Source organism: Littorina saxatilis, linkage group LG14, assembly GCF_037325665.1.
Source record: "Littorina saxatilis isolate snail1 linkage group LG14, US_GU_Lsax_2.0, whole genome shotgun sequence".
NCBI classification, from domain to species: domain Eukaryota; kingdom Metazoa; phylum Mollusca; class Gastropoda; order Littorinimorpha; family Littorinidae; genus Littorina; species Littorina saxatilis.
This window is the reverse complement of record NC_090258.1, coordinates 45,193,445-45,209,239: the sequence shown is the minus strand read 5'-3', so window position 1 is coordinate 45,209,239 and position 15,795 is coordinate 45,193,445. Positions and strand designations below refer to the sequence as shown.

The 15,795-nt window shown below is 42.7% G+C and overlaps 1 protein-coding gene across 5 annotated transcripts in view; it reads right to left on the bottom strand.

Moving 5' to 3' along the window:
• LOC138947868 (solute carrier family 49 member 4-like) overlaps positions 1 to 15,548 on the bottom strand; it is a 63,828-nt gene extending 48,280 nt beyond the window's left edge. For 2 of the 5 annotated variants that reach the window (XM_070319427.1, XM_070319431.1), the window contains exons 1-5: positions 15,478 to 15,548; positions 5,149 to 5,576; positions 1,943 to 2,033; positions 1,476 to 1,750; positions 629 to 703 (exon numbers count right to left, since the gene is read on the bottom strand). In XM_070319427.1, coding sequence (XP_070175528.1) covers positions 629 to 703; positions 1,476 to 1,750; positions 1,943 to 2,033; positions 5,149 to 5,533 — 826 coding nt within the window. In that variant the 5' untranslated portion in view covers positions 5,534 to 5,576; positions 15,478 to 15,548. Of the gene's footprint in view, positions 1 to 628; positions 704 to 1,475; positions 1,751 to 1,942; positions 2,034 to 5,148; positions 5,577 to 14,794; positions 14,870 to 15,435 lie in introns of those variants that run through there. The other 3 variants (XM_070319430.1, XM_070319428.1, XM_070319429.1) reach the window with 3 other exon arrangements.
• Between the last annotated feature and the right edge of the window lie 247 nt (positions 15,549 to 15,795).

The window sequence follows — 15,795 nt, the reverse complement described above, 5'->3', positions numbered from 1 at the left end:
AGTCGTGCTGCAATGGGTCCCCTCTCACTGCAACATACCAGGCAACGAAGCCGCAGATACTCTGGCAAAGGAGGGCACTACGAAGGACCAGAATGACAGATCAACCACCTTCAAAGAAGCCAAGACCATCATCAAGGCCAAGCAACACAAAAAGTGGTTGCAGCAGCACCCACACTACAACAAAAACGACGCCTTTCACCTGCTCACAAGGTCTGAGCAGGTCCTCATATTCAGGCTGCGGACAGGCCACAACCGAATGAACCACCACCTTTTCACCAAGTTCAGAATTGGCCAGTCAGACCAGTGTCCTTGTCAAACAGGCAGCATGACAACGGAACACCTGCTGCAGACTTGTCCACTACACGATGGCCTCAGGAGCCAGATCTGGGCGGAGGTGACCACGGTGCAAGGGAAGCTCAATGGCAGTCTGGACGACCTACAGCACACGGCAACATTTGCGCGGAGAACCGGCGTTTCCATCTGAGTGATCGACAAGAAGAAGAAGAAGAAATTAATCAGGTCAGAAAATTGTCCTTTTGATTACACAGAGAGTTATCCTGGGTCTTTCTGTAAATCCTTGATTTCAATCTTTCGAAGAAGAAACGAGATATTTGTCAATTGCACTCACTTGATTCTGTGCTGATCAGAGAACTAAATTTGATGTCTGTCGAGTTCTTAGGAACATCAGGTACTAGCATCGGTCCTGCAACAAAAGAAAAGAGAAAGCGTACAAGTTTCATCTGTCAGTGTCACATGTCATGATTTTCAACATGTACCAGAAACTCATTAATACTTGTGTAGCATTGACTGGGGTATCTAGGCTGGCATGTAATACAGTGAAAACCCATTTTAAGACCTCCAACAATCTGAGCAAATCAGATCTTAAAGTAACTGGGATCTTAAAATGGAGGGAAAGGAATTGACATTATGAACAGAAAAGCTGAAAAGGCAAGGTCTTAAAAGGGGGAAGTCCTAATTAGGTGGTCTTTAAAGGGGGGAAGTCTTAATTAGGTGGTCTTAAAAGGGGGGAGTCCTAATTAGGTGGTCTTTAAAGGGGAAGTCTTAATTAGGTGGTCTTAAAAGGGGGGAAGTCCTAATTACGTGGTCTTAAAAACCTAATTAGGTGGTCTTCAAAGGGGGGGAGTCCTAAATAGGTGGTCTTAAAAGGGGGGTTCCACTATATCTAAGAATAGTAAAAGTCACACGATTTACTGCCTATATAAGGAAAAAGGGAAGTTCCACTATATCTAAGAATAGTAAAAGTCACACGATTTACTGCCTATATAAGGAAAAAGGGAAGTTCCACTATATCACAAAGCTGTCCCTAATTGAGCCCTAAGTTGACTTTACATTTGCAAGGACTTTGAAAAGTATTTCTGTACAAAACTTCATGCAGCCAGCATTGTAAAGTAGACTTCCCAATGTTGACTTTGCAGGCTTAATATCAGGCTTTAGAACAGCAAAGTACAGCCTACCTATAAGGAAGCCCGAGGCCATGCCGAACATGCTGAAGAAAGTGCCTATGGAGGTGGCGAGCGTACGTTGTTCTGGGGGGAACCAGGTAGCCGACACCGCAGGGGGGCCCGCCATGGCGATGGGGCCTGCCAGTCCATTCAGTGCCTGACCCACGTTCATTAGTCTGACAGATAGTAATGATGATAATAGTGACAATGATAACAACACCGCAGGGGGGCCCGCCATGGCGATGGGGCCTGCCAGTCCATTCAGCGTCTGACCCACGTTGATTAGTCTGACAGATGATAATAATAACAATAAGGGTATTTATATGGTGCAAATCCTAACATAGTTTCAAGCGTCTTACATTTTTTAACCCAATACTGTATTAAACAAAAAAGAGAGGGGAGAGAGAAAGAAGTGCCGTAAATGAAATGCAGGAAAGGGGGAACTTCTTTATAACATGCAACAAGACTGTGCGACTCACATCGTGACTCCTGGTGGCTCCATGGTGAATATTCTCACCACCGTCCCCGACGCGACGAAGAACGCCGTCCACAGAGACGCCACACGTAGACCTGAAACGTACAGCACAACTCAAAACAGGTCAAACAATTTTATGTACAAGGGAAGCTTTGTTATAGTATCATGACTATATAATCCTTTCAAAGATTTGTATGGTTAAATTGTTGTTGAGCGTAAACAGAGGGTTTTAGTGTGGGACAGGCTGGGAGGGGAGGGAACTGTTGTTGAGGGTAAACAGAGGGTTTTAGTGTGGGATAGGCTGGGAGGGGAGGGAACTGTTGTTGAGGGTAAACAGAGGGTTTTAGTGTGGGACAGGCTGGGAGGGGAGGGAACTGTTGTTGAGGGTAAACAGAGGGTTTTAGTGTGGGATTGGCTGGGAGGGGAGGGAACTGTTGTTGGCAGACACCAGGACTGAAGTGCATGCACAAAGCGGAACTGGATGCCAACCAAATGGGTCGTACGTGTGATTGCTTGAATTGAGCTTATGCCCATCCTGATGGGTGGTACGTCTGATTGGTTGAATTGAGCTTATGCCCATCCTAATGGGTGGTACGTCTGATTGGTTGAATTGAGCTTATGCCCATCCTAATGGGTGGTACGTCAGATTGGTTGAATTGAGCTTATGCCCATCCTAATGGGTGGTACGTCAGATTGGTTGAATTGAGCTTATGCCCATCCTGATGGGTGGTACGTCAGATTGCTTGAATTGAGCTTATGCCCATCCTGATGGGTGGTACGTCAGATTGGTTGAATTGAGCTTATGCCCATCCTGATGGGTGGTACGTCAGATTGGTTGAATTGAGCTTATGCCCATCCTGATGGGTGGTACGTCAGATTGGTTGAATTGAGCTTATGCCCATCCTAATGGGTGGTACGTCAGATTGGTTGAATTGAGCTTATGCCCATCCTGATGGGTGGTACGTCAGATTGGTTGAATTGAGCTTATGCCCATCCTGATGGGTGGTACGTCAGATTGGTTGAATTGAGCTAATGCCCATCCTGATGGGTGGTACGTCAGATTGGTTGAATTGAGCTTATGCCCATCCTGATGGGTGGTACGTCAGATTGGTTGAATTGAGCTTATGCCCATCCTGATGGGTGGTACGTCAGATTGGTTGAATTGAGCTTATGCCCATCCTGATGGGTGGTACGTCAGATTGGTTGAATTGAGCTTATGCCCATCCTGATGGGTGGTACGTCAGATTGGTTGAATTGAGCTAATGCCCATCCTGATGGGTGGTACGTCAGATTGGTTGAATTGAGCTTATGCCCATCCTAATGGGTGGTACGTCAGATTGGTTGAATTGAGCTTATGCCCATCCTGATGGGTGGTACGTCTGATTGGTTGAATTGAGCTTATGCCCATCCTGTTGGGTGGTACGTCAGATTGGTTGAATTGAGCTTATGCCCATCCTAATGGGTGGTACGTCAGATTGGCTGAATTGAGCTTATGCCCATCCTGATGGGTGGTACGTCAGATTGGTTGAATTGAGCTTATGCCCATCCTAATGGGTGGTACGTCAGATTGGTTGAATTGAGCTAATGCCCATCCTGATGGGTGGTACGTCTGATTGGTTGAATTGAGCTTATGCCCATCCTAATGGGTCGTACGTCAGATTGGTTGAATTGAGCTTATGCCCATCCTGATGGGTGGTACGTCAGATTGGTTGAATTGAGCTTATGCCCATCCTGATGGGTGGTACGTCAGATTGGTTGAATTGAGCTTATGCCCATCCTGATGGGTGGTACATCAGATTGGTTGAATTGAGCTTATGCCCATCCTGATGGGTGGTACGTCAGATTGGTTGAATTGAGCTTATGCCCATCCTGATGGGTGGTACGTCAGATTGGTTGAATTGAGCTTATGCCCATCCTGATGGGTGGTACCTAGTCTTGCTTCGTGCACCAGATGGGTGGTACCCAGTCTTGCTTCGTGCACCTCAGCCCAAATCAGGCAGACAGACACCAATGACATTGTGGAACTGAGCAATACAAAAACCTGGATCAAAACATCCAGCAAAGAATTAGATCCACCCATGGCCCAGATAAGTGGGACTGTCGCCGTGATGAAGGAGATGGGTAAAACATGTAGCAAAGAATAAGATGATCCCACCCTTGTGTTCCATGGCCCAGATAAGTGGGACTGTCGCCGTGATGAAGGAGATGGGTAAAACATGTAGCAAAGAATAAGATGATCCCACCCTTGTGTTCCATGGCCCAGATAAGTGGGACTGTCGCCATGATGAAGGAGATGGGTATAACATGTAGCAAAGAATAAGATGATCCCACCCTTATGTTCCATGGCCCAGATAAGTGGGACTGTCGCCACGATGAAGGAGATAGGTAAAACATGTAGCAAAGAATAAGATGATCCCACCCTTGTGTTCCATGGCCCAGATAAGTGGGACTGTCGCCATGATGAAGGAGATGGGTATAACATGTAGCAAAGAATAAGATTATCCCACCCTTATGTTCCATGGCCCAGATAAGTGGGACTGTCCCCGTGATGAAGGAGATAGGTAAAACATGTAGCAAAGAATAAGATGATCCCACCCTTATGTTCCATGGCCCAGATAAGTGGGATTGTCGCCACGATGAAGGAGATGGGTAAAACATGTAGCAAAGAATAAGATGATCCCACCCTTATGTTCCATGGCCCAGATAAGTGGGACTGTCGCCACGATGAAGGAGATGGGTAAAACATGTAGCAAAGAATAAGATGATCCCACCCTTGTGTTCCATGGCCCAGATAAGTGGGACTGTCCCCGTGATGAAGGAGATGGGTAAAACATGTAGCAAAGAATAAGCTGATCCCACCCTTGTGTTCCATGACCCAGATAAGTGGGACTGTCCCCGTGATGAAGGAGATGGGTAAAACATGTAGCAAAGAATAAGCTGATCCCACCCTTGTGTTCCATGGCCCAGATAAGTGGGACTGTCGCCGTGATGAAGGAGATGGGTAAAACATGTAGCAAAGAATAAGCTGATCCCACCCTTGTGTTCCATGGCCCAGATAAGTGGGACTGTCGCCGTGATGAAGGAGATGGGTAAAACATGTAGCAAGAATAAGCTGATCCCACCCTTGTGTTCCATGGCCCAGATAAGTGGGACTGTCGCCATGATGAAGGAGATGGGTAAAACATGTAGCAAAGAATAAGATTATCCCACCCTTGTGTTCCAAGGCCCAGATAAGTGGGACTGTCGCCGGGATGAAGGAGATGGGTCCCCAGTTGGTCAGCATTCCGATGTTGCTGGTGTCCCAGTCAAATGCGTCCTCGGCGGTCGACGAGATCGGGCCGAAGGTGTTCCACACGCAGCCCTGTGTGCCGCACATCAGGCTGAACAGGATCAGGATGTACCAGCGACGTCGGTAAACATGCGTCTCGTCCTCACCTCGTGTGTTGCCGCCGTCATGGCTGACCACGGGTTGAAGAAGGGGGGAGTACTGTTGGTCGCTGTTGATGGAGTGGTAGTGGTGAGTGGTGCCCCCTTGCTGGGGGTCAGAGCATGCCGGGTCGTCACCATGGCCACCCAGCAGAGGTTCTGTCGACATTCTGCCAGGCTTCGATCTGTTGCCGGGATGCAGTCACTCTCACCTGCAACACCGTGGAATAATCTTGTTATCATTTTTATGTGAAATGCATACAATGATACATCATGAAAAAACATACTCTTGGTGTATGTCTGGTCAAGAGACTTAACATCTATGATTTGTATTCTTCTTCCTTGTTGCGTTGAGGGCAACATTCTGGCCAACACACAGCAGGTGCCTCCAGTACTGTCCTCCCCAGACAGCGGTACGGCATATGCAGTTGCCTTAATGACACATATCATAAGTATAACCTGGTGCTACTGGCGATTCTCGTCATAAAACATATGTAATGATACATCAGCCTTCTTGAAACTGCGATAGCTAGCTTGGTGGTCAGTGACCCGGAATGAAAAAAAAATCTTTTCGTCCAGATCAAACATCTTGAGGCAAATTAATTAAGGCACCCACTATCGAACTCTCCACATGATTGCCGGAAGAGGAAAATGTTCTGTCTTTCTAGTGCCATACCTGTCAAGCTCTTGTGGACTCTCACCATAAGATTTTGCTCACAAAACCATAAGTTTGCACCAAAAAGCATGTCGACAACGTGCAAAACTGCAGAAGTCGTTAGATTAATCACCACGTGACCACAAGAACTAAATACATGCACACACACAAAAACAAGAAATCAGCCTTATTTCACACATAATCAAAAAACAAACTTTTTTTCAACACTGAACTGCACTGTTTTATGTAATTTTGAAATGCAAAGCACAGTGTTGTTGCCAGCCTAAGAAGACAATAGTTCATTTGGACCTCCCTAAAAAAAACACCAATAGGTCCAAATGCCCTGGCTTTAAAAAAGCAATAGGTAAAAAAAAAAAAATTACAACTTTGTTGCTACTTTTAGCATCTTTTTTGGGGCAACATTTTCAGGCTATTCCAGGGCCGGACTAGGCTAAGAGGAGGGGGGGGGGGGGGGGTTGCCAGTGGTGGTCCAGGGGGATGTTCTCAGGGGGGTCAGGGGGCGAAGCTGATGGTAAGGTCATATTCTGAGATAGGAAAATGGTCGCTCCTTGCATGGAACGGCATAAAATAAACAATAACAAGAAATTCCTCCGAGGTAGGAAAAACACCCCCGTTGGTCAAAGGGAAATAACCATTCTCACTGCCACCAACTGAGAAGGTTATTTCCCTTTGACCATTAATATGTCCCTCTATAAGTCCTTGTAGAATCTTAATCCACCAATAACTCCCTAACCGTGTGTTTGACTGGTCCCAATTTTTGTAAGGACCGTCTCAGGAATGTATAGAACCTGTTCACCAAGTTTGGTGACGATCTGTCCGTTCATTCTTGAGATCTATATGCGAACACAAACACACAAACACACAAACAAACAAACAAACAATACAATACAATACAATACAATAAACTTTATTAATCTCTAAAAGAGAAATTGCATTGCTGAGCTTTTGTGTCCGTAATAAAACATACATAAAACATTCAAAAATAAACATTTGTTCTTTGTCATTCATACATTCTTGTGTTCTTATACATTTCTTCAATTCATACATCATTATTCTATCATGTATACATTTATTCTCTTTTAACAGTCTGTCTTCAAACGCATCTCAGAGAGGAAGGCTAGAGATTTGTGTTGTGCCATAGGTAAAATCATGTGCTTAGCTATGAAGTAATGTTATCACATGTTATTTAAGGAAAATGAGTAAATCTATATATATATATACGACTTGTGTCTGTGTGTCTGTGTCTTCGCGATGCACGGCCAAAGTTCTCGATGGATCTGCTTCAAACTTGGTGGGCTTATTCACAGAGACCCCGGACACAACCTGATCGACGAGATATTTCAACACGTGATCTCAGCGCGCAGCGCTGAACCGATTTTCGTTTTTCTGTTTATTTCACCATTCCCAGTAACTCTTCCTTATCTTCTCCAGTGTTTTGCGTTTATCTCCCTTCCTTCGTGTGGCGTCAATCCATATTTTATTCGGATTTAGTTCTCTTTCCTTGTTTGTATTATGATAGTGTAAGTGTAAAGCGCTCTGGGCTCGTCACCACGAGGTTTACGCGCTATATAAGTAATCGTTATTATTATTATTATTATTCCCGTTTGTACGTTACTATATTTAGAAGGTCACTGCACGTTACTATTTTTAGATCTCCCTTCCTTCGTGCGCCGGCAAAGCCGGGTCCCCGGTGACAGCCGGGTATTCGGCTCTACTTCTTCCCGGCGAAGCGGGTAATCATCTAGTATATAAATATATATATACAAACACATCGACCGAATCCTATACACACCCCTATACCAGGGGTGTAATAAAAAATGTTTTAAATAAGTGAGGTACATGTTTAGGCTAGGGGGGGGGGGGGGGGGGTTGCGCAACCCCCATAACCCCCCCCCCCCCCCCCCCCCCCCCCCCCCCCCGGTAGTCCGGCCCTGTATTCGCGTTTTTCCCTTTCCTTCTTATTCTGAACCTGTTTCAAGTCCTTTGACATTGCTTTGATGTCGCTTCCTAGTTTTAATTGTTCATAAACTTTGCGAGGAGAAAGAGCCTGATATTCCTGGCCTACCCTTTCCAATACAGTGCCCGATGTGCGAATGTAGGGATCCTGCCTGATCTTTGCATTACCATGCCGTAGAACTTTCCGCTGTTTGAGAACATATTGATGAACTTTCCGCTGTTTGCGCCGTTTTCGGTAAATAGGTACACCGGCTGGATCGGGTATTTTCGTAAACGCAGCCTCGAGTGTCAATGACGACAAACACGGACTCGGCACCGAGTGCATTTTTACTCGTAGCGAACATGAGCATTTTGATCGGGGTTTGTTTTCCGACTTTGCAACTCCCATTCCATTCATTGCAGACCTTGTCCGCCTAATTGTACGAATATGTATCGGTCAGTTGACCACCAAAACGTAAAAAAATCGGTCTATCGACCGGACAAGGCTAGGTCCAATGCGTCAAATCAGAAAGGAATGCGTCAGAGACCGAAGACCGAGGCCTGGCAACAACACTGAAAGCATGTTGAAATGTAAATTGTACCGAGAATCACCTAAATTGTACAAAGACGGCACACGTCCAACCTGGCAGTCACACATTTACACCCCTCACAAAAATGTTACCAGAATGCACAAAAACACCACATGATAGTAAAGGCACAAGACAAGTGTGTTTTAACAACATTCATTCATTGAGCACAGTGATTCAATCATGAATGGAAACCCCCACCACAATGTGCAAAAGAGAACATTTTAGCCAAACAGAACATGTAAAACACACAAGTTACAAGCCAGAAACTCATGTGTGTCTCAACAATCAAGGACAAAAACCAGATCAACAAAAATATGACATGTAAATGCTTTAGTTTGAGGTCGCGCATATTCTAACAAGAGGCGAAGCCTTCACGGCTCACGTAAGAAATCGACAAACAGTAACACAAACTCAATCACTCTGTCACACATACACACACACAGTAAGCATACCGTCGCGATATAACCTTGAACGGTTGAAAACGACGTTAAACACCAAATAAAGAAAGAAAGAAACAGTAAGCATAAGTGATACGGTGCAAGAGTGCGAGACACTAGATCTAGATCTGTCTGTCTGTAGCCTACTTACGGGGACACGACTGCCAGATGGCCAGATCGACACTGCGCTTTCGACCGCGCTTCCTCGCGCAGACACTGGAAACACGCTGTGCAGATTAACCTGTAGGAAATCTCCTTTGGTATCTTCTTTATCTATTTTTCTGGAGCTACGAAACCGAACAATGTGAAATCATGAGTCGTCTTCTCCGAATCGGCGAACTGCAGCTTGGTGATAACTGTATCTATACCACAATCCTTCACGCGATCTGACCTAACCTTGACCCCTGACCTGGTCTACATACCACACACGACACAAACCAGTCAGCTGTTTTTACCCCCCCAAAACCCCCCACCACCCGTTTTCTTTGGATACACACTTTAACTACATACGTGCCGACGAAATGTTGATCATTGCTTCAATACTTTGAAGCTGTTGCTTGAATAATAACCAAGTAAAATGAGTATTTCGGTGTTCAGTCAAATGTTAAAGTTTCTATCACACACGCACGCACGCACTCACAGACAGACAAAGTTTAGCATCGCATAGGCTACATTTACGTGAGCCAAAAACAAGTCGTATATATGTTCTGCGCGTTCTTAGAATCCGGTTTCATTCTAGAATGGACCGGGTCCAGGTTGGAATTCTAACCCTGCGCAAGTACAGGGGTGCCATTCTAGAATGAAACCCTTGTTGCTGGTCCATTCTAGAATCGGCCGTGCGCAAGGTTGGAATTTGGGTCCAAGTTGGAATAGTCATTTCAGTTAGACTATCACACATCCAAAGCCACAAATGTGGATTTTCTGTTTGTTTTTGTTTTTTGTGTGTTTGGTTGGGTTTTTTTTTTCGGGTTTTTTACACTTTACTCAAAGACATCGTGAATTGGGATTGTGATGTTCTGAAAGTGATTACGATTTTGAGAGACACTCAGCACTGATCGCTACGAACGGAAATTTCCGGACTGACAGTGTTTTGCCGATCTCGCTTGTAACTGGATTTTCTGTTTGTTTTTGTTTTTTGTGTGTTTGGTTGGGTTTTTTTTCTCGGGTTTTTTACACTTTACTCAAAGACATCGTGAATTGGGATTGTGATGTTCTGAAAGTGATTACGATTTTGAGAGACACTCAGCACTGATCGCTACGAACGGAAATTTCCGGACTGACAGTGTTTTGCCGATCTCGCTTGTAACTTTTAATCTTATTCATATACATGAAGAGTTTGAAACGTGGGCATATCACAGTTTGGAAGGTAGGGATTCTGATAGATTAAATAAAAACTGTCAAACTTTTAGGCATGGAATTCCCCTTTGAGAGTATTTGTTGTGGTAGTACTACTACTATGAATTGCTTTCAATGTTTTCCCATAATATTATAAAACTGTTGGTCTGTCTGTCGGTTAGTCGGTCTGACCGTCTCAGTGTCTGTCTGTCTGTCAAAAAAATTGTCAAAAAACCGGACATTTCCGAGAGGGAGACAGCGCTGACATTGCAAGCGGCCGCAACCGGCTCTCATCACAAAAACAACTGCCCTGCAAACATTACCGCCCTGGTAGTCCCCCTTGCTATGGTCTGCCTTTGTTTATTGCGTACTCAGGAGTGTCAACTTCCTTGACACAGGGGTAGACAAATCAGCCCCATTTTATCAAAGGGAAGGTGCAGGTGGAGATAATTCAAGGGAAGACAACTCTGTCTTACCTACAAACATTACGGCCCCCTTTATTCACTCTCGCGATGCTTCACGCATGGTTTCATTCTAGAATGGCACCCCTGTACTTGCGCAGGGTTAGAATTCCAACCTGGACCCGGTCCATTCTAGAATGAAACCAGATTCTAAGTTCGCGCAGAACATATATGATTATGATCGGTTGTGACAAACATCCGGTGCTAACTTTCGCTCTCTACCTCTTCGAAAATGCATCACAACGGCCTTATTTTTATTTATATGGCTTCACACTTGGTACAACGTGAGAAAATACTGTGTAGATACTAGAACAACAAAAAATATGACATGTAAATGCTTTAGTTTGAGGTCGCGCGTGTTCTAAAAACAAGTCCGACATGATTGGATGTGACAGAAATCCGGCTCCTTTCGCTTTCGATCGCAGTGTGAACCGAGAGTGAATGTGTCATTGTGTGGAAGTTTTGCTTGATTGATTTATTCATGATTTAATTTGCCTTTTGGTTCAATAGAAAAATCTGTGTACCTTTTTCTTTGTATTTTGTGGTGTGATTCGCCCGAGTGCGAGACCCCCATCCCCGAACGCCTCTGTGGGTAGAATTGTATAATTGTGTGAGTAACGTGAGTGTGTAGATGAGAATGTGTAGATGAGAATGTGAAAGTTGCTTTGGACCCAGACACACACAGCAGACTTCATCGCAACAGCTAAGTTTCAGCCTGACAAAGAAATTCGAGTGACACAGCTAAGGGCTGTACTTGTTATTTCTCTATTAAAACAAATGTTTCAAGATCTTTAGGCCAATAAAAAATAAATTGTCTGTTTCTAATAACATGGGTAAACAAAATAGGGTAGGTAGGTAGGGATTTTTAATTTTTTTTGCCAGGATAGAATTCTTCAAAATAAGTAAATGACACAAAGAGACAAGACTCGCTATAGATAAATTTATAAAAAAAAAAAAGTAAAAAATGTGACAAAGAATATAAAATGATTGTTTTACCTGGTCTGGAATCTTCAGTAGTAATTGCATAAAAAAAAGTCTGATATATATATATTTATATATCAATTATCATGTTAACTTTTTCTTAAAATGGGTGCGCTAAATCCTAGTCTGTTTGTTTTTAATGGACTAAGCAATCCTTGGACTGACAGAAAATATGTATTTTAAAAATGTCCAGTTGCAAATTACTTATTTTTCTAATTGGAAGAGAATATACACTCTTTTGTGTTCAAATGGGTAGGGGGCAGGGGTAGTAAAAGGATCACAGTTCAAGATTGTGCGCGACAAGAGGTGTGTTTCTTTTAACTGTGATAAAGAGCGACAACTCAACTTGGTTTCTAACACTATTTCTGAACACTGTAACCACTGTAACCACTTTAGCACTTTTAATTTATTTTTTCTGTCTTCCAAACTTCTTCTTCTTCTCCTCCTCTTCTTCTTCGTTCATGGGCTTAAACTCCCACGTTCACTCATGTTTTTAGCACGAGTGGATTTTTAGGTGTATGACCGTTTTTACCCCGCCATTTAGGCAGCCATACGCCGCTTTCGGAGGAATTCCAAACTTCTAATTCAGCTTCAAAAAATGAGAAAAAAAGGTGTTTTTTTAATTCAACAGTTAAAATTAAATCACTATGTTGGATATTCTATTTTGCTTCCCTATTTATCTTAAGTTTTTGATCATCTGATTACCTTTCTTTCCTATTTGTAAGATAATATGCACTCTTTTCTGAAAAATAGGTAGGGGGTGGGGGTAGTAAAAGCATCAAAGTTCAAGATTTTGCGCGACAAGAGGTGTGTTTCTTTAAACTGTGATGAAAAGGGATAACTGAACTTGGTATCTAACACTATTTCTGAACACTGTAACCACATTAGCACTTTTAATTTTTTTTCTGTCTTCCAAGCTTTAAATTCAGCTAATAAAATGAGTAAAAAAGAGTTTTTTTCTGAATTCAACAGTTAAATTACTATGTTGGATGTTCTATTTTGCTTCCCTATTTCTGTTCTGAAGTTTTTGATCATCTGACTACCTTGCTTTTCTATTTGGAAGACAATATGCACTCTTTTGAAGTTTTCTGAAAAATGGGTAGGGGGTGGGGAAAGTAAAAGCATCACAGTTCAAGATTTTGCGCGACAAGAGGTGTGTTTCTTTTAACTGTGATGAAGAGGGATAACTAAACTTGGTATCTAACACTATTTCTGAACACTGTAACCACTTTAGCACTGTTAATTTATTTTTTTCTGTCATCCAAGTTTTAAATTCAGCTTATAAAATGAGTAAACAAGTGGGTTTTTTCTGAATTCAACAGCTAAATCACTCTGTTGGGTGTTCTTTTTTGCTTCCCTATTTCTGTTCTGAAGTTTTTGATCATCTGATTACCTTGCCTTTCTATTTGGAAGATAATATGCACTCTTTTCTGAAGAATGGGTAGGGGGTAGGGGTAGTAAAAGCATCACAATTCAAGATTTTGCGCGACAAGAGGTGTGTTTCTTTTAACTGTGATGAAGAGGGATAACTCAACTTGGTATCTAACACTATTTCTGAACACTGTAACCACTTTAGCACTTTTAATTTATTTTTTTCTGTCATCCAAGCTTTAAATTCAGCTTATAAAATGAGTAAACAAGTGGGTTTTTTCTGAATTCAACAGCTAAATCACTCTGTTGGGTGTTCTTTTTTGCTTCCCTATTTCTGTTCTGAAGTTTTTGATCATCTGATTACCTTGCCTTTCTATTTGGAAGATAATATGCACTCTTTTCTGAAGAATGGGTAGGGGGTAGGGGTAGTAAAACCATCACAGTTCAAGATTTTGCGCGACAAGAGGTGCGTTTCTTTTAACTGTGATGAAGAGGGATAACTCAACTTGGTATCTAACACTATTTCTGAACACTGTAACCACTTTAGCACTTTTAATTTATTTTTTTCTGTCATCCAAGCTTTAAATTCAGCTTATAAAATGAGTAAACAAGTGGTTTTTTTCTGAATTCAACAGCTAAATCACTCTGTTGGGTGTTCTTTTTTGCTTCCCTATTTCTGTTCTGAAGTTTTTGATCATCTGATTACCTTGCCTTTCTATTTGGAAGATAATATGCACTCTTTTCTGAAGAATGGGTAGGGGGTAGGGGTAGTAAAAGCATCACAGTTCAAGATTTTGCGCAACAAGAGGTGCGTTTCTTTTAACTGTGATGAAGAGGGATAACTCAACTTGGTATCTAACACTATTTCTGAACACTGTAACCAGTTTTGCACTTTTAATTTATTTATTTATGTCTTCCAAGCTTTAAATTCAGCTAATAAAATGAGTAAAAAAGTGGTTTTTTTCTGAATTCACCAGTTAAATCACTATGTTGCATGTTCTATTTTGCTTCCCTATTTTTGTTCTGAAGTTTTGATCATCTGACTACCTTGCTTGTCTATTTGGAAGATAATATGCACTCTTTTCTGAAAAATGAGTAGGGGGTGGGGGTAGTAAAAGCATCACAGTTCAAAATTTTGCGCGACAAGAGGTGTATTTCTCTTAAAATTTGTGAAGAGGGATAACTCAACTTGTTATTTAACACTATTTCTGAACACTGTAACCACTTTAACACTTTTAATTTATGTTTGACTGTGTTCCATGCTTCAAATTGGGCTTCAAAAATGGATACATAAGGTTTTTTTTCCAAATTCACCTGTAAAATCACTATGTTTGATGTTCTATTTTGCTTCCCTATTTCTCTTCTTCAGTTTCTGATCATCCGATTGTTTTTTTGTTAACATATTCACAATACAATATCACAATTTCTTCAGTAGGGTTTGCGTGAAAAAATCTCATACCTATGCTCAAACTTCAGTCGCTATCTCAAAATTTTGCGCGACAAGCTCTATTCATTTTGTTTTTTCCTGATAAACAAAACACTGAACTAACATAAAAACAAACCTTTAAAACTGCCTAACCACTTTGAAATATGGCCTCAGGTGTGAACTCCAGCCTTAAAACTTCGCACAACGTGAGAAAATACCTTGAAGATACCGAGAACAACAACGCGTGTGGTCAAGCGTGGTCACACAGTACTCTGTCAGATCGCGCTGACGGTGTGCACATATGCACGGGGTCTGACTAAAGGCTACCAGTAAGTTCGTCACACGGTAGATTCGTCACGGGTGACGAAGTTACCGGCAGGGTGGGCGGCTGTTTATGCTTAGAGCTTATAATAAATGCTTTCAGATGTTTGATTTGTGGGAGAGATTCAAGATTCACATTTTTTAGAGAGAGAGAGAGAGAGAGAGAGAGAGAGAGAGAGAAAGAGACAGAGAGAGAGGGAGAGAGACAGAGAGAGAGGGAGAGAGACTGACAGAGACAGAGAGAGAGGGAGAGAGAGTTCTCAACTGAGCAGTTTTCACTGACACAGCACAGTCCGAGCGTTGTTATTTTAAAACCCGAGATCTACTCATTGAGCAGTTCTCAACAGCCTGTAGTCTGAGAGAGGGAGCGAGAGAGAGAGAGAGAGAAAGAGAGAGAGAGAGAGAGAGAGAGAGAGAGAGAGAGAATAAACAAGAGAGAGAGAGAATAAACAATAGAGAGAGAGGGAGAGAGAGAGGGAGAGAGAGAGAAAGAGAGAGCGAGAGAGAGAGAGGGGGGGGGGGTGCAAGGTTGTATTACCATTACATAACAGCCGCGCTCGGACTACTGTGGCGAAGTTACCTGTGGCTGTGGCGAAGTTACCGGGACCGGTGACGAATCTACTGTGTGACGAACTTACTGGTAGCCTGACTAAATACTACGCGACCGCACGCGGCCGCACGCGGCTTTGCACTAACCTTGCGCTACCAAACTAAAGCATGTACAAGTACTTTTTTTTTATATATAGTATCTTCACAACATTATCTGACTTTATACCAAGTTTTAAGTCACAGAAATAAAAAAAATAAGGGAGTTGTGATGTATTTTGCGACGATCTATCGAGCGAAAGTGAAAGCATCGTGGTTCAGCGTCCGACCATGTTCACATTGATCTAAGAAC